The sequence below is a fragment of the Chroicocephalus ridibundus genome, chromosome 12, assembly GCF_963924245.1.
Source record: "Chroicocephalus ridibundus chromosome 12, bChrRid1.1, whole genome shotgun sequence".
Lineage (NCBI taxonomy): Eukaryota > Metazoa > Chordata > Aves > Charadriiformes > Laridae > Chroicocephalus > Chroicocephalus ridibundus.
Genome location: NC_086295.1, coordinates 4,593,196 through 4,615,290, shown reverse-complemented (window position 1 = coordinate 4,615,290; position 22,095 = coordinate 4,593,196). Strand labels below are relative to the sequence as shown.

General features: G+C 48.5%; 1 protein-coding gene across 12 annotated transcripts; it reads left to right on the top strand.

Annotated features, from left to right (window-relative positions):
• The first annotated feature begins 4,976 nt into the window (after positions 1-4,976).
• TPD52L2 (TPD52 like 2) lies at positions 4,977-21,853 on the top strand. Of its 12 annotated transcripts, XM_063349725.1 has the most exons (11): positions 4,984-5,126; positions 5,864-6,009; positions 7,123-7,271; positions 8,142-8,201; positions 9,720-9,779; positions 13,872-13,973; positions 14,963-15,001; positions 18,024-18,050; positions 18,447-18,488; positions 19,774-19,822; positions 20,038-21,853. In XM_063349725.1, the coding sequence occupies exons 1-11, from the start codon at positions 5,108-5,110 to the stop codon at positions 20,131-20,133; spliced, it is 789 nt and encodes a 262-aa protein (XP_063205795.1). In that variant the 5' UTR covers positions 4,984-5,107; the 3' UTR covers positions 20,134-21,853. The 12 variants fall into 12 exon arrangements, with proteins under 12 accessions (XP_063205784.1, XP_063205795.1, XP_063205783.1 ...); XM_063349714.1 differs by lacking the exon at positions 14,963-15,001 and having other exon boundaries at positions 4,977-5,126; positions 5,891-6,009; XM_063349713.1 differs by lacking the exon at positions 14,963-15,001.
• The last annotated feature ends 242 nt before the right edge of the window (positions 21,854-22,095 follow it).

The window sequence follows — 22,095 nt, the reverse complement described above, 5'->3', positions numbered from 1 at the left end:
GGGTTTTTCCAAGCAGCAGATGGTGCTGGATGGATCCCAGGGTGAGGTTAGAAGGGTGGGAAGCAGGTCCCCGAGCAGCCCTGGGCAGGGCAGGGGAAAATCAGGCAGGAGCCAGGAGGAGGATGACTTTTGCCCAGCCCATTTCCAGACGGGAGCATGGGGTGGGGGGGCTGGAGGGCCGGATCCTTCCCCCAGCTCCCAAGTGTCCCGGGTGCCAGCGAGGATGTCCCACGCTGATGCCCAGAGCTGGTCAGAGCCGCAGTGGCAGCAGCGCAGCTCTTGCACCCTGTGCCCCCTGGGAAGCATCCCTTGTGCCCCAGCCGGGCTGCGGAGCTCAAGGTCCCAGGAATGGGATGTGGATCCACCACCCATTTGCTCTTTCAGCTGCACATGTCCCTTGTGCCCCTGAGTGCACGTGCCCCCAGGAGCCTGCACGCTCCCAGGCACGCACGTCATTCTGTGAGTGCATGGGAAGCCTGGGGATGAGAGTTTTCCCCCCATGTCCCCCCACGTTCCCCTGGGGGGGCTTGGCCATGGGGATGGGTCTCATGGGCAGCAGGGTGCTGTCGTGGGGCTGGAGCGGGGTGATCCCTCCTGCCCCACAGTGCTGGCAGCTCCCCGGGCTCTGCTGTGACTGCAGAGATGAGCAACTTCACCCCAAACCCTGCTGGGGGAATTCCCGGTGACGAGGGTGGAAACGAGTGGCGTAAGCTGGTTCAAGAGGCGACGAAGTGGGGACCGGACAGAAACCCCACGGCCGGGGAGGCAGCGCTGGTGGCTGGCGCGGTGTGCTCAGCCAGCCCCTGGAGCTGCTTCAGAGCTGAGAGCAGCCAAACAAGCCAGGGTAACGAAGCAGAAATTAAAAGGGACTCATTTCCAGGTGGAGGGGTGCAATGATGGGCTCTGAAACTGGCCCCAGAGGAAGAGGGAGGAGGCTGCTCAGCCACGGAGAGGAGTCTGTTCTGCCCTGGCCAGGATGGGTCCCACGGCTCCTGAGGGCGTTAGGGGTGGGAGTGGGGTGGGAGTCTGGCTGTGGGTGGGGAAACCCAGCTGCTGGCCAGGGAATCTCTGACACTTTCTGGGGAACGGGGCTTTCTGCTCAAGGCGGAGACCCCCAGGGGATGCCAGGATCCCAGCCCACCCCTGGCCGCTCCGGCCCGTGTGTCTGCACCAAGCCATCCACGCTGGCGGGGAGATGGCAACTTGGGGGATGTGGGGCTGGTCCAGGCAATGAGGCGGATGTCTCCGGGCATCCCGCATCCCGCAGGGGATGCTCCGGATCCTCCCCACAGGCCCCACGCATGACGTCTGTCCTCCGGCCCCAGCAGCTGCGCCCACGTCCCCTCGGTTCAGCCCCGCTCGAGAGTCCCCGACCCTTCCCCAGCAGTGGTGGCGGCGTCTCGGAAAGAGGAAGCGTCACCCCTGGCATCCCCCCACCACAGCCCGGGGGTTATTTCGGGTTTGGAGAAAAGCGGAAGGCAGCACCGGGCGGGCGGCTGCTGCGGTGGCGGGCGGGCAATGCCCCGCAGCACGCAGGGGACTGCGGCGGATGGGGAAAGAGGAACATCAACACCGCCCCACACCCCCCGCTCCCGCCTGGGGGACAGGGAAAGAGGATCCACCTCATCTGAGGTGTAAAAGGGATTTTTTTTGGTGTGCACGAGGGGGTTGGGCAGCCCCCGGGGTGGTGCCTGGGGAGCGACGCTTGCAGAGTCCACCCTGATGCTCCCAACTGCCACCTTCGTATCCCGAGTCCACAGCAGCAGAAGAGCGGGGGGGGCTGGTGCACACTCCATTTTTTAATGCTGCTTTTTGCTCTTAAGAGTGTGTTTTGCCACCAGTGCCCAGGCAAACGCCGTCCTGTGCAGTCACCCGGCGTGGGGCACACTGAGCGGGTGATGCCTCTCCAAGGGAGGGATCGGTCCATAACCACGAGCGGGGTCTGGCTCTGCCGGGGAGCCATGGATGGATGGATGGATAGATGGACAGGCAGATGGACACAGGGATGGATGGATGGATGGATGGATGGATGGATGGATGGATGGATGGATGGATGAATGGACAGGCAGATGGACACAGGGATGGATGGATGGGTGGATGGATGGATGGATGGATGGATGGATGGATGGATGGATGGACAGGCAGATGGACACAGGGATGGGTGGGTGGGTGGGTGGATGGATGGATGGGTGGATGGATGGATGGATGGATGGATGGATGGATGGACGGACGGATGGACGGAAGGATGGATGGACGGACGGACGGACGGACGGACGGACGGACAGACGGACGGACACAGGGATGGACAGATGGATAGATGGAGAGACACATGGGTACACAAATGGGTGGATGGATGGATGGACAGACAGATGGATGGACAAACTGATGGATGGACAGATGGACAGCATGGTCATGCTGCACCCACACTCCACTGGAGGCCATCCAGCCGTGCCCCCTTCCCGCTGCACCCCCAGGCAATGCTGTGCCCCCCGTGTCAGCCCAGGCACTGGTGCTCTGGCAGGGCCGAGGGGTGGGACATCCCAGGGGGCTCGGTGGGGACAGGGGGCACTGCTGCAGGGGAATAGGCAGGGCCGAGGGCTGGCTGTGGGCCATCACCGCTGCGTCTGGGCACAGAGATAGCCCCACCGGCCACCCCTTCTGCATGGGGGATGCTCCGTTAGCGCCTGGGAATTGCACTTGGCCAGGCAAAACGTGATAGGGCTCTATCAGCCAGCGCAGACTCGCTCTCGATGGGGCTGATAGCCACTGGCTTAACGAGCACGAGCCAGGACTGCTCTGCTGGGCCCTTTCCAGCCGCAGGGAGGAGTGACGGGAGAGCAGAGCCCAGCTGGCTTTGCAGCGGGCAGGGAAATCTAGGTCAGGGCTTGCTTTAAAAGGGGGCACAGAGCCCAGATCGCGTCGGCTTCCAAGCGAAGCCATGGAGCAGCGGCGCCTGCCGGATCCCGGCACAAACATGGGGAACCGGCAGCCGGGAAATGTCTGTGCTCACCCGGAGCATCCCCGTCCTGGGACCTGCGGTGGCCAAGGACGCCCACGGGTGCCGCTTCCCGTCAGTATGGCCATTCACACAATTCCTTGTTTTGCTGGGAAACAGCCGTGATTTGCAGCTTGGGCTGGGAACCAAAGCGTTGCCCGGGGACATGCGCTTTCCAGCGATGCCCGGGCACAGGGAGATGCCACTCGCCTCCCAAACGAGACGTCCCCCCGCCCGTCGAAGCTGGCCCCTTCCCTCCCCTCCGCCTCCGCATGGCTGGAAGGGGATCAGCGAAGGGAACCGGCCCCAGGCCTGACATTTCAGCTCTTGCCAGCAAATGGCAAAAAAAAAAAAGCCCCAACCAAGCGAAAAGCCCAGCAGCAACAAAAGGGGAACTCGGGGGGAATGTGGAGGGCGTGAAGCTGCAGCTGTCGGGGTGAGCGAACGCTTCTGCAGACGACGCAGACATTCTGCCCCCAAATTACCGCCCAGCCCCAGTGGAGCTGCAGCAGCTTCAAAAAAAAAAAAGCAATGATCCTCCAAAAAAGAGGATTTTTTCTTCCCCTCCCCACATGCAGCATTGCTCTCTGCTTCCCATCACCCTTCAAGGGCTTGGGATGAGGAATAATTAAGTTGGCAGCATGATCCATTTAATTAAAAGCCAGTGCTTGAAGGTAGAGCGAAATTAGCCGCTGGAGTGGTGGATCTTTGGAGGGCGATTCTCTGTGTCCCCACAAGGCACAGTCTGATCCTTGGCTGTTTGGTGAGGCTGGACTTGGCAGTGGGGTTTCACGGCTGGCAGAGCTGGCAGAGGCCACCGCAGCTCCCTGCGAACCGCAGCCCTCCTGGCTCCTCCCGCTGCAGCCACCTCTCGGGGCCAGACTTTCAGGAAACTGGGCTCTGGTGAGCCTGGAAAAATCCAGATTTTTCATATGGGCTCAGCATTCGGCCACTCCCTGGGTTTCCACTGCTTCAAAATAAGACCTGTGCTGAGGCTTCAAACTTCACAATAACCCCCCCCCTGCTAAAACCCCTACAATGAAAAGCTGAGCTGTTAAAATGCTCCCCGTCCTTCCGAGGACAAGCAGACACGCAGGGCAAGTGGCACTGACGGGCCATGCCCCAGAAAAGGCATTTCCAGGAGCGCTGGGGCTGCCAACTGCAAACCCTCTGCTCGGGCGGGTTGTTGGAAAGGACTCCGAGAAATTCATGCCCGTTTCCCCACGTATTTTCCCTTCCCTTTTCACGCCTCATCCTGGGCAACGCGAAGAGACCGCGTGGAAAAGGCACCGAAAATGAGAATGGTTGGAAAGGAGACGCCAGCCGAGGGGGCTTTCAGTGAGGCGGGTCGTCCAACGGGTGGAAGCGGAGCGGCCCAAGGCTTCCCCGCGCCCTGGGGCCCTCCTCAAAGCCGAAGCAGACATGGAGGCTGCGCCGCCGGGGCAGTTTGGGCTCCCGCTGCCCCTCCAGCCCCTGCAGAAGGACCGAGCGGGCTGGTGGCCGAGGGCCGAGGTAGAGGAAGGGAGAAACCCTCCTCCCCCGCCATCGCTTCCCCCTGCGGCGGCTGCAGGTGGCACCTCCTGGAAACCCGCGTTCGCGAGGCACATCTGGAGGTGGGACACGGCTCCCAGATGTGCCGGTGGAGGGAAGGGGGCTGTTTGGGGGCCCACCCGGGAGCCCCAAACCCTGCGGGGGCTGGTGCGTGGGGAGGGCAGGCAGCGGGGTTCGTTACCGCGGCCAATTAGCAGGGTTAATTAACGAGCAGGGCGGGAGAAGGCGGCCGCAGCGTCCCCCGGGCCGGGTGACAGGCCCCGGGCGGCCCGTGCCGCTGCTGCCCCCTTTCCTCCGGCCGGCGGCACCGCACCGCCGCCACCGCCCAGCACCATGACGTCACCCCCGGCACCGTGACGTCACCCCGCCCTTTCCCGGCGGGGAAGGGAACGTGGCGCCGTCGCCGTGGCGACGCGGCGGGTGACGCGCTCTCCCCGCGACCCTCCCCGGAAGTGGGCGGGGCGGCGCGGCGCTGATTGCGTCACCGGGGGGGCGGTGGCGGCGGCGGCGGCGGCTTCTCCTTCTTCTTCGGCGGCGGCTGGACGGGTCCGGGGTGCCGCCATGGAGAGTGCCAGCCAGGGTAGGGGCGGCGGAGGGAGGCAGCGCTTCAGCCCCCGGGGACGGGCTTTCGCCTCCGGTCGCCTTGTGGTGGGGGCGCCCGGGGACGGAACGGGCCCTGACGGGGGGAGACGGGCCCTGAAAAGGGCGGCCCGGAATGGGGGAGAGGGGCCTTGACGGACGCCGCCGTGAGGGGAGAGGCGGCCCCGAGGGAGACGGGGGGCCGCCGTCCGTAAGGGAAGAGGCGGCCCTTCGGGGGGGCTGCCGTGAGGGGGGAGCCGGCCCCCGGGGAGACGGGATGGGGGGCGGCTGCTATGAGGGGAAAGGCGGCCCCCGGGGAGTAGAGAGCTGGCCCGGCAGACGCCGAGCCTGTGGGCCTCTCTGGGCGCTGCTGGCTCCAGGGCCCCGCGGAGGACGCTGGCGACTCGTCCCAGGGTCCCCCTCCCCACCCCCCGGGGCTTGTCCCCACCTCTCCAGGGCTTGTCCGGTCCCCGTCCTGTCCCCCCACCCCGCCGGCTGGCATGGGCCCTGCGGGTATTCAGCAGCTGGTGCTGGGCAGAGGAGCTATTTTTGACAAGCAGAGCAGCGCTTGTGTCGCTTATGAGAGATGCTCATGGAGGAAACCCCGCTGGAGGTTTCTCTTCCTCTCTCTGTGAAGCCCCCGTCTTCATCTTTCCCATCAGACTGCCCGGGTTTGCATAAATTGCTTCGCTTGCTGGCTGCTCATTCTGTCTGCCCTCTGCTCCTTGTCTGTGACAGATATCAACCTTAACTCTCCCAACAAAGGTCTGCTATCGGATGCCATGACAGATGTTCCGGTGGATAGCGCGGCTTCGGCCAGGACCGCTGCACCCCAGGGACTGACTCTCGCTGAAGAGGAGGAGTTGAGATCTGAGCTGGCTAAGGTAATGGGGCACTGGTGTTTGTCAGGGGACGCAGTTGTGCTCCACTGCGGAAGAACAAAGCTACCGGAGGAGGACTTGGGGTTTTTTTTGTTGTTGTTTTTTTTTTTTAATTTTGCAGTGATGTTACCTTTGGATCTCTTGCCTAATTGTTAAAATGCACAAAGCTGGCAGATACTTCAAACACTGTGGCTGGTATGTTGCCTGCTCTTTCCCAGAACAACTTAATTTAGAGCTGTAAGGAAATAAGTGGCTTTTGATGCTGTGAGCTTAATCTAAGCTTTTAGCTTCATTTGAAGCAAGAAAACACTTTAAACAAATGGTAAGCAAAAGAAATTTGTTTTTCCTTAGGAAGCTGAAACAACGGAGCACTTCACATACTTTCTTTTTCTACCTTTTTCTCTTAAATATTTATTACACTTTGTAGCCAACTATTTTTGATGCCTACATGCTTTTGAAGAGCTGAGGGTTTGTAATGTAATATCCTCAATTTTGGGTGCCTTTGGGGGTTTAAAGCTCAGTTTATAATTTCTATCTGAAATGTCGCTGAAAATAATTGCAGCAGTTCTTCTTAGTCCTTTCTTTTATTCTTTGACTTGCAAGTTCTAGCAAGGGAGGATTTTGCTACCCTGGGTGGTCAGGCACATCTTGGTGAGCTGTGGTTAAAGTAGAAATGAACCCTCTCTGCGTGGAAATAACTTGAGAGTACTTTGGAAACGTTGTAAGAAAGACTTCTGAGGAAAAACTCTTTGCTTTAATGACATCAGAGTAAAAGAATCATGAGATAGAAAGCTTAGTTAATAAGGTTTGGCAACTGATTTTTATCTACCATTTAAATTACAAAGCCAGAAATGAGCTCTGTTAATCCTGGTGCCATTAAGTCGCCCGTACAGTGACTTGTATGGATATTTTCCCAATTGAAGTCTGAGCTATAGGCCTCCCATTCCAGCACCCTTCATGTTCAGTTGAATGGTTCTGCATGTACCTGATGTTCCTAACAATTCTTTAAATTCATGTTAATGAAGTCCTGCTAATTTTGAGGGAGGTAGAAAGTTGGCTTAATTTTCAGAATCTCATTGAGCTGTGATTTAGGCCAAACCTCTACCTCTCTCTAAGGTTGAAGAAGAAATTGGTACTCTCAGGCAAGTTCTGGCTGCTAAAGAGAGGCACTGTGGAGAGCTGAAGAGGAAGCTAGGTTTGACTCCCTTGGATGGGTTAAAGCAAAACCTGTCTAAAAGCTGGCACGATGTCCAAGTCTCCACTGCGTAAGTGTTACTTGTGTTGCATGTTTCAGATTTAAATATAACTCTATATTAATTATTTCCCAGCAGCATATTCCAGGACTCTTCCAAGTGGCTGCAGGCTTTTGCTCTGATGGGTTTGTAGAGTAAAAGGCAGTCAAAACCATTCATTTTGTTGCTATTGTGTGTCAATGTCTTTATGTCGGCATAAACAGAAGTTTCATGTCTGTGATCTGGATAAATTGTAGCTGGATGCTCTTTCCCATGATGTTGGAGATCTAGATCACCACTTAACAGTTCAGTTTGTCCATTTCTACCTGTTCTTTGAGATGCAGGCAACTGCTACCTTGTTCTGAACTCAGGCTCAAAGAGAAGTGCAAGAAGTTTCAAAGCTCTGCTGCATAGTGCTAGTTTAGAAGCTATTTCCAGAGTCGTATAGGCTGAATTAAAAAGCCTGCACTTCCTAGGAAAAAATTCTGTAATGCTAGTGCGCATTACGCATAGTCATTTCTGTGTAAAGATCTGAAATTAGACTGACTGTTCCTGAACAGGCATTAAGGGCATGATCACTGCAGGGCTTGACAGTGCCAAAAGGAGACTCAAAGAGGTGAGTTTGACCCTGCAGTTGTGCCCAGATGTAAGGGACTCTCGGTGCCCATAGAGAGATCGTTCAGTCGAAAAAGTCTCATGTAACTTCACTGGGACTTGGAGTTACTGACAGTGTTACTGCAGAGCAGATTGTTGAGCTGTTCACCTCACTGTTTAGTCTTTTCCTTATCTTTCCCTCCTACACCCCTGCCTGATTTCTGTTATTCCTTTGTAACTGAAATCTGTGTCATTGTCTTCTAAGAAATGAATATTGAAGTTATATTCATTAACACTTTCTGTTTCTAGTTATGTGAAAACATCTGAGAAACTTGGAGAGTGGAATGACAAAGTGACACAGTCTGACTTGTGAGTGCCTCGGGCTCCTCAGCAACACCTCCTTGCTCCTTGCTGCGTTCCCCGATTTGTGCTGCTACTTGTTCTCACAGGCATCAGGGGTTGACTGGGAGCTGGAGGCATGGTGAAGCAGGACTGTTATTAGCAGCATGCCTGGCTTCCAGCTATAAGCATTCCTCAGTTGCAGAGGAGATGAGTAAAAGTTCCTGCTATCATCTCTCTTGTAGTCTTGCTATTGCAGAATAGAAATTCCAATCAGTTACCAGACCACATCTTAAAAAAATTATGCAAAAAATTAACCACAGTTTCCCTTTAGCTGGTTATTGGTAGGTTAATCAGTTATCGGGTGTCTTATTTGTGAAACTTGTATCTTTACTGTGAAACTATTTCTCTTCTTGTGAGCAGATGTGGTAGGAATCAGTTTGATTATTGCCTTTCTGTACAGCCACAGGGGAGGTGCCTGAAGGCATTTACTTGTAGCTGAAAATAGGGGCTGTGCAAATGCAAATATATATATTAGCTTTTGGAAGCCGCCATGTAGCGGCTCTTCTGCATTGATGTATGTGACCCTTTTTGATTATATCAATGCTAGAAAGCCATGAATTTTAGTCTTTGCAGTATATATGAGCAGGTGAGAAATGCAGACAAAGAACATCTATCTGCTTTTGTCTCTAGAATACATTCTTTGATGATATTAGACCTCCATTCATAATAGAGACACGAATCACTTTGATTCCTGCTGCATAGCTGAACATAAGGGAGACATTGAATGTTTTCTGCACTGAAGATTCTCTCCCTTCTATGCCTTGTATTGAAGGAGATGATTATTTAGCTAAGAGGAGAATGTGGGCTGGAAATGTCTCGTCAGTAGGCAAGATGGCACTGATCTAATTGGGGAGAGTTATACTTCTGGGTGATGTGGACTGCCTGTGAAACGTCACCTCCTCTGAGCGCTTCGGTGTGTTGTCTAAGCTGGCAGCAGATGCTTTCTGTGATTCTTGTATTTGTTCTGTACCTGCAGTGTTAATTCTCATAACCCCTAAGGTACTGTTTTCTATGTGGCAAAACATGATTTCTAAAGATTAGAAAATGAAACTAAGTTTAATGGTTTATCCAGGTCATGCTATATTGGTAAAATATAGCTTTGGGTGTGGCAGTCAGATTTATTTTTTTTTTGGCCTTGAGTTCATTTCACTACTCTGTGTTCTTAGTATATAGCCACCACACAGCATGTAGGAAGGTAACAGAAGATGCAAAGTCTGTGAATTCTTGACACCTAAACTGCAGGCTTTGTTTCTTTGTGCTCAGGGTTTGAATGTGCTTAAATGAGGAAGAACCCAGGGCTTTAGGTGTCTTCCCCCGCTCAAACAACAGCTCTCTTCCTTCTGGCTGTAACAGAGAAGGGTGGAAGCTATTGTCAGAGAAATAAAACCTATGGTATTGTAACGAGATGCTAATAATGTGGGAAGTGTCAAAAGAAGCATCTGTAGTAAGTCTCGGCACTGTATCTAACCTCCATTGTGTTTGTAGATATCTTTCAGCCAGCAGCACACTGGAGGACTGGAATGAAAAATTAACTCAATCAGAAGCGTGAGTGTCTTAACCTTCAGCGTTAGCAAATGCTTTCATGAGAGTCTGCTGTCACTAACGTTCTGTGCCCCTTCTCACAGTTCCTCTGCTTTGACTAGGCCTATTTAAACATTTCTTTTTTCTAGCTATCACTTTTTTAGCCCAATAAATGCCTTTTCTGGGAGAGGGAGCTTTTCCTTATGTCAGTACTTGAATGATGTCATTTTAGTCCACGTAATAGTCTGCCTGCTCTCAGAGGAGAACTGGCTGAAGCCACTGGGTAGCTGAGATCTTTGCACCACATGTTATATCTTCAGCTGACAAGCTGTGGAATAACCAGACTGACCTCTTCTTACCCTCAACATGCTCTGTAGGAAGCAGGAACTTTGGTTTTTGCTGTGGTACCTCATGAGAACAAATAGAGCTGTAGTGTCCAAAGCAATTGTTCTGGCACATTGTGGCCCAAATGGACTTGAATGGGTTAAACCTCACAGCTGTTATACTCCAGTTGTTGTCTGTGAAGGTCCCTCAGCCATGTTTTTATTAAATGCCTAGAATTAAATTCTCATCTGGACTAAATTATGGAAGCATATTATGGAAGTTAGCCTTTGTCCTTCTCACTACGTCTTTCCCACAGTATATCGGGGAATCCTTTGCAGTGATGCAGGGGGAGCAGGCAGGTCGTGTTGTTTCCTGAACTGATTTAAACTATGGTGAGGTAGGAGTATGAAATCCAGTCCTTTGAGCTGGCTTGTTATTGGCAGCGTGTCTGTGAACAGAAGGTTTTCTTCGTGAGGTGGGTGAAAGATGAGCAGAGATAAAAAGTAGGAGTATGAGAAGAAACTTTGAAGTGTGCAGGTCTACTTTCAATGTTCTGTGTATGTTTTCTAGATTAAGAAGGTGTAAACTGTCACTGTTTCACTTGCTAAGTAGAATGACCTTGGTTTTTGTGCTTGGTGACAGTGTGACTGACTCCAGCAGTGTTTAATCAGAGTTCCTCCCTGGGTGTGCCTGCTAGAATAGAAAACTTCTCGTTATATCTGTTTCCTTGTACATAGTAAGTGCCAGAAATGTGGCGGAAGCGTGCTTTTGTAGAGCACTTAAAGCCTGAATAGCTGTGGCACGCTAGTTTTCCTGCTTGCTTTGGCACTAGACAGAGTGACAATTCTTGCTAGCAAGGTAGATGCTGATTAAAATGGGGAAGTGAGGGGGATTGAAAGGTATGATCCCAGCAACGTTTCAGAAAACAAACAGAAAACAGAAACTCCGTCTAAAGCTCAGTAAATGTGAAGAGTCAAGTTCAAGAAATCCAAGGATGAGGTTTTATTCATATATTTTGGGGGTTTTATGCAAATGCATCCTCTTTCCTGTTTCAGAGTTTCTCTGCATTGTAACTAATGAGCATCCTGACTGAACTGGGAATGGGCTGAACTCCTGACCTTATTGTGCTTTGGTGCGCTGCTGAATTTCCTGGTAGTTCCCAATCCTGGCCACAGACTTGCCCTCTGCAAGCAGTACATAGACAGGACAGAAATCATCCCAATCTGTTCCCAGCTTGTTTCATTGTAACCAGGATGCAAGATGGCTTCGATGGTTTGTGTACTTAACCAGACCACACAAATGGCAATCGCCGGATAAGAGCAAGTGAGGGGAAGCTGGTATTAATGGATAAAGGAGGATTTGAGGGTGCAGGTCTGGCTTCTCCCCGTCAGGGTTTATAGGAGAGGGGTGCATCCTCTGGTTTGAGTACCAGAGGATGAACACCATAGGGCATAGGTCACTTCTGCAGCTTCTGCTGCTGCCAGCTGCCTGTTAGTAGAGCAAGGTATTAATCAGAGCTCATATTTATTTATTTACTCCCAGATTTGGATTGTTCTATTGTGCTTTGTACTGCTGCTAAGGGAAAAAAGTGAGTGATTGTGAATTTAAAGCCATGGTAAACCTGGCTGTGTCTCTTGCAAGGAGAATAGTTGCGCTTCTAGGTCAGGGCTGGGCGTAGTTAAGTTGCATTAAAGTCTTGTATAACCTGATCCCTGGCTGTCACAGATGCAGCTCCACATGTGTGTCTGACGGCAGTTCTGGGTTAAAGAGCTTCTCATCTCGGCTGCACTCTCCTGGCTCTGCCTCCTGCGTTGCAGTGGTGGAGGTGTGTACGTGTGTGTGGAAGCTGTGGATGCAGGATTAGACTGCTGGCGATCTGATCTGGCTGCTGCTGTCTTTTCTTCTTCCAAGTTTATATTTCAGCCGCATCGTTTCCTTGGTCTAGATCACTGTGTCAGCACAAACAGTTGTGCTGGCATTGTGAAGGAGCACATTTAGTCAGAAGGAGCAGCGCGTGAATGCTAGATCTTCAGTTATCTTACGAATACAGCTGGCAAGTGTGGAAAAAGCAGTTGGAAAATCTCTGGCCTTTATCTGCTGAAGTTTGCAGTGTGTGCATGAAGTGATGGTGTCCTTTGAGTCTGTAAACCATTCCTCTCACTGCTTCTCTGGTGCTCAGTGCTGATTTCTGAGAGTTGAATGCCAAGCAGATGTAGAAGTTAGCACAACATACTTCAGTGAGCATGAGGTCTTTGATGTTTCTGTTAGGCAGCTGTAAATCAAACCCCATGATAGGACTCAGTCAGCTGGGGAGGAGCCTGACTGCTGAAGGCGTTTGAGATCCTCCTCTCCCAAAGCAACTTTGGCCCTAGGGTTCCACAGCTATTGCGATAGGAAGGCACGTGTAAGAGCAAGCGGTGTTGGTGATGACCAGTTCACTCCTGACTTGTCCTTAAATGACTGCTTCTTGCAAAAGATTGTGCTGTGGAGAAACAGTGTTGAGACCTCGCTGTTGGGCCACACTCAGGTTATTCTGGGGTCACTGAATTCAAGAGAAATTGGTCTGAAAAATGTGTTTGTTATAGGAATTTTCTTTCAGGAGCAGGAAGAGGGAAGGTAAAGCTGATGCAGTTTTGCCCTCTTCTGCATAAGTCTTGTATACATTCTTGATTCAGAAATACTTGATACTTGGCTGTGGTCTTAAACAAAAAAAAAAACACAACAACCAAAAAACCAACATGTTGTAATTGGTATTGCCTGAATCCAGTTCAGGTGCTGCGGTGCTGTCTCCTGCACTTCTGTCTGGAGAGAATGAGATATAAATAAGTCAGCTGTCATCGTGGTGCTTCTAGGCTTGGGAGCTCAGGCATGAGAAAGGAGGTTAGGCTGTTTATAATGCCCTTCTAAATATCCTAGTCAGGCAAAAAAATAATCTTAAACTGAAATATTTGGAATAAGAAAACTTCCCTTAAATTGTTGGACTTGTTTTCCAGCCTAAGTCTTTTCTTTTTTTTAATAATTTGAAGAATGCCATAAATCTAGATATTAATCACCAACTGTGGAATAGCTTAGAGAGGATCAGTTAATGAAAGTGGCTCAAAGAATCTTTGTTCCTGAGACTAGTCTCATGTGAAGGAAACAACGGTTCTCAAGTGTCTGCCTTCTCCAGCTCTGGTACAAACTGAAATGTAATCAGCTGACAAATACAAGCTGTCAGACTTCTTATGTATTGTGGTTAATGGTAACTGATAGGAAACTTCTCTACCAATTTATTTCTAAACAGCAAGTTGTAGAGATAATGCAGATTCCTCTATTTCTTTCCTATCCGGTGATGTTAGTCTTGCCTCTTTCCTCTGTAACCTAACACTACAACAAATGCTATGACTTCTTCAAGGCTACAAGCATATTGTAGAATAGGTTCATAGACTTATTTTTTTTCAAGGAGACCAAAAGATAGTTGTAGAGCAAATAGGATCCGATGCTATGGTGTTTCCACATGGGAATTTGGGGCTGGTCATTCATTTTCTTCCCCCCCACCCCCCCATGTTTGTCAGATTTAAGAACATATGGTCAAAATGGTGAAGTGAGTGTATAGAAAGGTTTATCCTACACTTGCTGCCGCCTTAAAACTTCCAGTCTTTGAATATGTGCAAGACTGGAAGGGCCTCTTTCAGTGGAGTCAGTGCAGCTCACTAACCTAGCTTCTTTCCTTTAATATGGAAGGGGAGGGTGTGCTTCTTGCTTTCAGGTGCTACCCATTAGTTCAATTTATGATGTTCTTTTTCTATTTAGTTATAAGAAGACCCAAGAAACCCTTTCCCAGGCAGGACAGAAGACTTCAGCAGCCCTTTCCAATGTAGGTTCTGTTATCAGCAGGAAACTTGGTGACATGAGGTAAGATTTCTGTTTTGCGCTCTGGTGCTTTGATCTTGTTTGCAAACAGTAATGAGACTTTAGACAATAACTAGGCTTTTTTCCATTTTTCTGCTTAGTTGGCAGTACATTGCTGTTGATGGTCTACCTTCTCCTGTTTAGCCTCGTACATCGCAGTTTAGGACAGATTGAACACTTATTAAAGACTTCATGGGATAAAATCTGTTCTAAGGCATTTAAGTTTGATTTGGGTTAGGAGAACTGACAGAACGTTTTTAGCAGCCTTCCCCTTTTAACTATCCAACAGTTTCACTGCAGCTTTTACATCATATGTAAGAAACTAGTATTAAAGCTTACCTTTTCCATTCATTATTGGATTGTGGAAGTGTGTTTTCTCAGCGTTACTGTTTAGGATTAGAAAGGGGTCATCACTCCTGTGCTCTGTTATGCTTTAAAATGGGGCAAATCTGGATAATGCATTTCATGCAGTTTCCAGTCCTGTGTGTCAAATTTCCTTGGAGAAGGGCGGTATGCCTTCCAGGCACAGTTATGTCATGTTGATTGGAAGATACTAATTGATTCAGAAGATCGTGACAACATAAAAAAGTTCTTGTGGTTGGTGGTTATCTCGATTGCTTAAGCAGATGACCGCTAAAGGGGTTGCAAATTTAAACCTCTCTGAACTGGAAAGTAGAGGGCTGGTTCCCTCGGTTGCAGACTGAGGTTCTTGCTTTGAGTTTCTCAGCTGTGCAAAGTTCAAGGTTAGAATTGGTGATTTACCTCATCTTCAGAAATTTAAGCTAAAGATTGCTTCCCCATTATTGGCAACGTCCAAGTTTTTCATGCAGAATACCGTGTCCATGTTTGTTTGTTTTTTTTCTTGGAAATGAGAATGAGAGCTATTTCTGAATTTGCAGCCTGTCTAGGCTACTGGGGAAGTATTCTTAGAGTTTGTGTTTAACATGTTGTACCAGATCTTGGATTGAATGGGTAGCTGTCATTCTTTGTAGGGAATTTCCTATTCCACTGTGGCTGGGACTATCCAAGTGGTAAGAACTTGTTGGCCTCTGATCACGTAGTACTGATTTATTCTAGTGCTGTCCTCAGAGTTATTTACTGTGTTCCTGGAGGGTAATTTTTGGTGAGTGTTTTCAGTAGCTCACTACTCTGAATTTGGCAGAGGACTAGCTGGCTTCCTACCCTTTGCAGTATTCAAGTTTTAACTTTTCTTTCCTGGAAACTGCCTAGTCCGCTGGAAGAAGAGATTTGCATGTAATCACAGTACATTACAGATATTGGCACAAGATGTGGTGGTAACATGTTACGCTAAACTGAAAAGTGAAGTAAATTTGGGGCCAAACTTCTGTAGTCTGGTCAGGCTGTTGTGGCAAAGGATGGGAACTGTGCTTTTGGGACCAAACGGGTAACTTGTGAACCAGTGTTGCCACTGGAAGAAGCCGTTTTGGCAGGCTTTGTCCTGCCTGTTGTCTTTTGGTTGGGAGAATGCTGTTCACCATGCAGCTGCAGAAATGTTTGTGCCATCCCAGGAGCAGGTAACAGAAAGAAAGGATGCATGGCTGAAAGAGTGTGCTTGTTACTCCTGGTGACAGAGCTGCTCTCACATAGTTGTAGTGAAAACTGGCTGTGGATGCTGGCCTGGATGACTACAAACAAGTCAGACCTTTGCAGCAGTGGTATTGCTCAGCATTCATCACCAATTTAAACATCTGCATTCTGTTTTATAGCTAATACCTTGGGTGATGTATTATGAAATAGAGGCAGCTTCTGTCTTATCACTCGGCAATCCCTGCCAAAGTTATTTCAGCAGGATTTGCTTTCTTTATGTGGCCCTGTGGGGGAACACAGTAATGATTTTTTGTTAAGACTTTCAGTTTTTCTGTCTGCATATAAACAGACTTCTGTCTCCTGTACTGCATTCAAGTCTTGATATTTCCGATTCTGAATAAGGTTTAACTCTGAGCATAAGTTTCTGCAGGAGTTGTCCCACTTCCTACCCTTGCCAGGTGAAACTGTGACTGGTGTTCTGATATGTGAGCAGAGCTGAGGAGGAGTGAAGTCTGTTGTATTGTTGTGATCACGTCTCTGAACAAGTGGGGGTGATCTTTTTTTCCCAGAGAATCCATACAGGCCTCGTAGCCTACACTGCAACCTCTGTTACTGTACTTTCTTTTTTCCTCTTACACTACAAATTCACTTGTAAAGCAGGTTTATTTTCCATCACTGGAAGTGTTGAGATAACAGAAGGGATTTCCTTGTTTAGTCAGCCTTCACCGGTTGATAAATGCAAGGAAGGCACGATGAATGGGGCAAACACCTCCAACACATGGAGGGCGTAGTCATAATTCCATTAAAAATGCTTGGACCAAAGTGCTATGAAATACAAGTAATGTGTCCCTGGGTTAAGTCTTTAGGGTTGCTGTTTTCTGGTCAAAATAACTTTAAATGTTATAGCTGTGAATTGTAAGGAGATGTTGTGAAGATAATGCGGTAACTGCACGCCAGTTGCATTAATGCTGCTGCTGTATTAGCTTGCCTTGAGGGGAGAAAACGTAGCTTAATTAGTGGGTGGGACTCTTCCAAATTCTGGCCAGTTCAGCTTTTTCTGTTATCTCCACTTACAGTTAAAAAGTAAATTGGCTTTTAGACGTTCTGTTCCTGTGTTTTACTGACCCTAGTAAACTGCTAAATTGGAAGTGTTTTCTTTTTGTTGATAACAGCTTGCTTTGTCGTTTTATGTCCCACAATACACTTCACGTTGCCTGAAGTTTGCTGCTGTACATAATACTACAAGCAAATTCATTGTGAAATGTTAGCCTGAGCCCCAAAGGTGCCTGCAAATTCCTGAATTTACATAAACTTTAAATCCTTGTGAAAGGAGGAAAAGGGTTACTGCTGTGTCGGGGCCAAGATACTGAACAGATGATCCAGTGCTTGTGGTATTGCATACAGAGTAGCATGATGCATGGATGTATGTTATCTGTGTTCTCCTTTAAGCAAGAGTAAGTAGAAAGTTAACTTATTTTGCATGCAAAGACAGCATTTCAAGGAGTCTACCTACCCTGCCAAAGAGCTGACTTGGATGCACGGGGAAATAAAACCATAAAGCCTAACGTCTTCGCTCTGGCTGTAAAGAACAGCCCGTGTACCCCTTTCCAAGGTACTTAAGATCCAACTTGCCGTGACTGCTTCCTGCTGCAGAGACAAAAATTATATTTAAGTGGAATAAAACACTGCTTCTGGTAAAAGAAGCTCCTGTAGAGCCTCCTAGTAATCTTACTACTAGAAGTAGGAAATCTCAGTCTGTTATTTCAGACTACCGAGATGCTACTGCATTGCAAAATCACTTGTGGAAATCTGGTAACCTGTGGGCGGGTAGTTTGCCTTGAAACCTAAAAACGGGCAAGAAGGTTGTGGGGTAAACATGATACCTCTTATCCAGATGCTTTTATCTTTATTATGCGGAGATGTGTTTGTTCTCTGAGCTGTAACTTTTGAGATCTGCAGGCTTGGCAAGATAATGTGCAGGTATCTGTTGCAGGTTCCTGTTACAGAAATTCTCAACCAGAGTCCTAGCAATGCTGTCCTTGTGTGAGAGCTCATGGGGGGGGAAATGGGGAAAGGAGGTATCTTTACCAAATTATTTAGTGCTTGATAAAACCCTCAGGTTAGGAAAACGTGCCCTTAAAAAATAAAAAAATCACATGAAAGTAATGGATAGGGGTAGGTAAAATGTTCGGGGGGGGGGGGGGGGGGTTGCTGTTGTTGCACACCCACTCCTTTCCCTCCCGAGCACCCTGGCTCTTAAGTTGCTGTAGGTGCTGTTATTGTTCTCTGAAAAATGTCTTAGCTTGGCTTGAGTTAATGAAAAGCATTTGGTTTCTGCTTGCTTCCGCAATTTATTTTGAGAGGCTTCCTCCTGGGTAGTTGACTTGGCTGCCCTATGATCCTATGACCGTGTCCTTGCTTAGCTGCCCTGCATTTAGTGTTGAGATCCGAACAAGTGTCTGATTGTTGCTTCCCTTTCTCCCTGCTGCCTGCGGCTCCTCCCAGGGCTCACCCCTTCTCGCATTCCTTTAGGTAAGATATTCTTCAAGGCTGCTAAAAGAGCAGACGTTTCTATGCCAGGCCCTTGCAGATGTTTAAGGGGAGGCTGATTATTTAAGCCTTGCCTACACTTTTGACACAGATTGAGAAACCTGTCACAAACCAATGCCCTATAATTGACTTTTGTATCACAGTTGCAGTTTGCAGTTAAATATTTGTGCTTACTGTCCTATGTCTAGAAAAACTAAGTTCTGGGCTGCAGCTGTTAAATAAGGGAAGAAAGGGCTGGCTCTTGCCGCTTTGGTTGTCCACAGCAGGCTGTGTGTGTACAGTGAGTGCTTAAGAACCAGGGGTACGCTGCTTTTGCACGGTGTCTGTCTAAAATTGTCATTTAACTCTTTCCTCCTTATTCTGAATGCTTCCGAGTAGCAGTTACTCCATTCGCCACTCGATAAGTATGCCAGCGATGAGGTAATGTAGCAAATACCCGTGTCTCCCGAGTGGGGTTGGTGGGAGAGTACAGCTTACTGTTGTTACTGGGTTCTTGGTTGACTTGTACAACTGGTTTCCTTCTTAAGCAGGCCCCACTTGGTGTATGGGGTAACCACGTCCTGCAGTTTGAGTAATTCAGGGTGGTTTTTTTTTTTACCCAATCTCTTTTTATGGTTATTAGTCCAAGAACAACACAGGTGTTAAATGCAGTGTTGCAACTGTACCAAAGTCTAATTAAAATTTGCAGCTTGCAGGGATTACAGTCTTCCTCTCGCAACGCACTGCACAGCCATTGCTAATACCAAGATGAATCCTAACTTGAACCCTCTGTCTCCAGCGTGGAAGCTCAGTGCCCTTCTCACGTGCCCTTGTGCTGCATTAGGTGGTGATCTCTGTGCAGGAGAAACGACTGGCAGGGCTGGATGAGGCCCACAGAAACCCACCCTCTCTTCATCCTCGTTCCAGATTAACAGAGGTTATTTTATAGGCACAGATATAAAGTGACTCTTTTGAACGAAAATAACTTAGATGAGGCTAGTCATCTCCCAGTGCTCCCACAGCTTAGCCTGGGGAGAGCAGCTCTGTGTGAGTAATTGCCCAGTCCCAGCGCTCAGTGCTGAGCACTCCCCTGGAATCATTTGCAAGTAAAGGAGCTTGTTATGTTGTCAAACAATGGACCTGGATTTCTTGCTAGAAATAAGAAATACTCTGAGTAATTTATTACACTGTGTTTTTTATGAACATTTCGTGATGCAAATGATCACTCCTGTAGTAATAAAGCTGCCCATAGGTACAGGCACACAGCCCTTGCCTGTCTTGCCCATGGGATGTAATATGGAAAACTGAAGCCTTTGTTTTAAATCCTTTTCAGCTTTTCCTTTCCATTATTTAAGACAGCATGCTTTTAGTTGGAAGCCTGGTAAAACTTAAGAGCTAGTTTCTTCTCTACTTATTGTGCATTGATTCCCTAGTGAACTAGGACTTGTTTCCCTTAACATTTTAGCTTAAGCAATTGAGTGGATTGCGTGTAGTATAAATGTTTTCCTTCAGAGTTTGTACATGGCATTCTTGTCTGATATGCCTGAGAGATTTGTGCCAAAGGCTGTGAGGAGCTGGAAGTGTTCTGGGTGCCGCTGTCACTGCATGGGAGAGGCCAGAGAGCCCAGTCACACTGTACGATTTGATTTAATTAAGAACTAACTTGTCTTGATTTATTCTTTGTTTGTTTGTTTTTTTTTTTTTTTTCCCCTCTCCTTTCTTCAAGGAATTCTGCGACCTTCAAGTCATTCGAAGATAGAGTTGGGACCATAAAGGTAACAGCCTCCTTTGTCTTGTAAACATGTAGGGTGAAGCCTCATGCAGAAACTTTAATTTCTGCAATGTTTTCCTTGTAGACTAGAATTTGCGCAAACGGCCTCTCAGATATGTGAAGCCTTTGCTACAGTAGGTGACCTTGACAAGGGGGAGTCGACTTGTTATTCTCCGTGCTGGTTTCTTGTTATCCTAACTCTCTCTTCTCTCCTTTCAGTCCAGAGTGGTGGGCAGCAGGGAAAACAGCACCGATGGCCTCCACTCCCCCTCGGGAGCCGGAGACAACCCTCCACAAGACAACGCTCCTTTTTAGACCTGCGATGTGGCTTTGCACGGCTGTGCACAACTGTAAGAGCCAGCCCCCTCCCTCCCAAATCTTCACAACAGCAACAACATGCGAATCCTAGAAGGGGCTGAGAGCCAGTCTGGAGAGATCCATCATTCATTCATAGACACTGCTGCTGGATCTAAGTCAAATAAAGAGAATGCAAAGTTTTGTACACAAAAATAATATTTTACACTAAAGTTTGTAGGTTAAATGTATCACTGCTGTCCTCTTGGGAGAGCATGTAAGATGGAGTTTCCTTAAAGTAGCTCAGAAATGCCAGTGGTATAGATAAAACCAGTTTTCCCTTGTCTGACCTAGCTTGGAACAGATACGTTGCCCTGAGCAGTGTGAGGAGGGCAGTTATTGGAGAAGCCAAGTGCATGGGCATCTCAGCTTCAGCTTCTGGCTACAGTCTCTGTTCGGGGCATGCCGTGCAGCTTCTCCATGAGCTCCCAGGCTTCTCCTGTTACTGTTTTCTCTGGCTCCCATTGGAGTAGGCTGGTAAATGGGGTAAACAGTTGGGTTTTTTCTGGGCTCCCAAAAGGGAAACTTCACTTAGCAGCTGCCTCGTTGTTACACTAATGCTCTAGCTTTAACAAAACTAAAAATCTTTATTTTTAAATGCAATGAACTTTAAAGAAATAAAGCTTAAAAACAACAACAAAAAAAAAAGCTTTGGCATCATATTAGGGAAATGCTCCCTTGGACTCTGAAACTGAATTGTAAGCCTTACATCACCTTACGCTTTACTCGTTTATGATTTTTTTTTTCTATAAGGAAGACTGCAAGGGTTATAAAGCTGGATGTTGAGCACTGGAGTTTTGCATCATGCAGTAGTAGCAGCATGCTTATAAGCCAGTTGTTGTGTTAAATTCAGTGGTGCACTCCGTTTCCTGAGTGTATGAAACTTGCTTCTCCCTTCTCAGCTTACGCCTTCGTTCTTGGAGGAAGAATTTCTGAAGGCTGCTAGCAACAGGGCCAGATTAAAAAGGCCAAAGCTGTCTCTAGCACTACGGACACCATGTTGGAGGGTCTCTGTTCTGCTCTCTCTGGGCTCCTCCATCTGGTACATCTGACTGTGACTGGATGGGTTTTTCACTTGAAAGCCCCGGCTCTAACCTTGGTTTACAAAACTGGCAGAGAGTCAATGGAGCTCAACCGCTTCCCCCAGAGGCTGGATGTTTTGCTCTTTTGATGTCCAATTTCATTGCTCAGGAGCTGAAAAAGTGCGAGTTTTCTTCTAGAGGCCTGATCTTATTCTAGGCGAGGTGCCTCCACATAGAAATACCTGGAGTGAGCAATTCTGTGCCTTAGAGGCGAAGTGGGACTTACTCAGGTCTTTAGACTTGCTTATGTACATATCTGGGTAGTTTTAGTGGTTTACCACCCTGGAGGCGCTGAACCGTCTCTGACCCTTCTTTAGAGAAGCAAGTTTTGACACTTAGCTGCTGATTAATCTGTTTCCCCCACCCCTGCTCCTCTCCCTCTGCAGACCTGGGGACACAGGATGAAATATTAGAAGGCAGATGTACTGGCAGTAGGTGGAGTGTAGAGTGTCATTTACTGGAGCTCCTTGTTTGACTGAAACTGGCCTCCCTGCGAGGAACAGAGCCAGTGAAACGGGGACTGCTGGAGCTTGGGTAGTGAACTGTTTCTCTATACAGATAAATAGTGAGGAAACTTGTCAATAAAGCATTCCTTTGGGAGAAAATGAGGTGAATGTTCTTGTCTTGTTCCATCTAACAGTACTGAAGTCCGCTTGTAGGTGCGTGTTATGAACTTGTCAGGCAAATGCCAACTGCCTGCAGCGGAGTGAGGCGAGAAGCAACTGAAATATTCTGTTCTATCCCTCTGGCTTGTTTGTCCGCTGGCTCTCTGGATGCTTTCTCAGGAAGGGATGTACTAAATATTTACGTTATGATGTTTCCTTTTCAAGATGCCGAATGC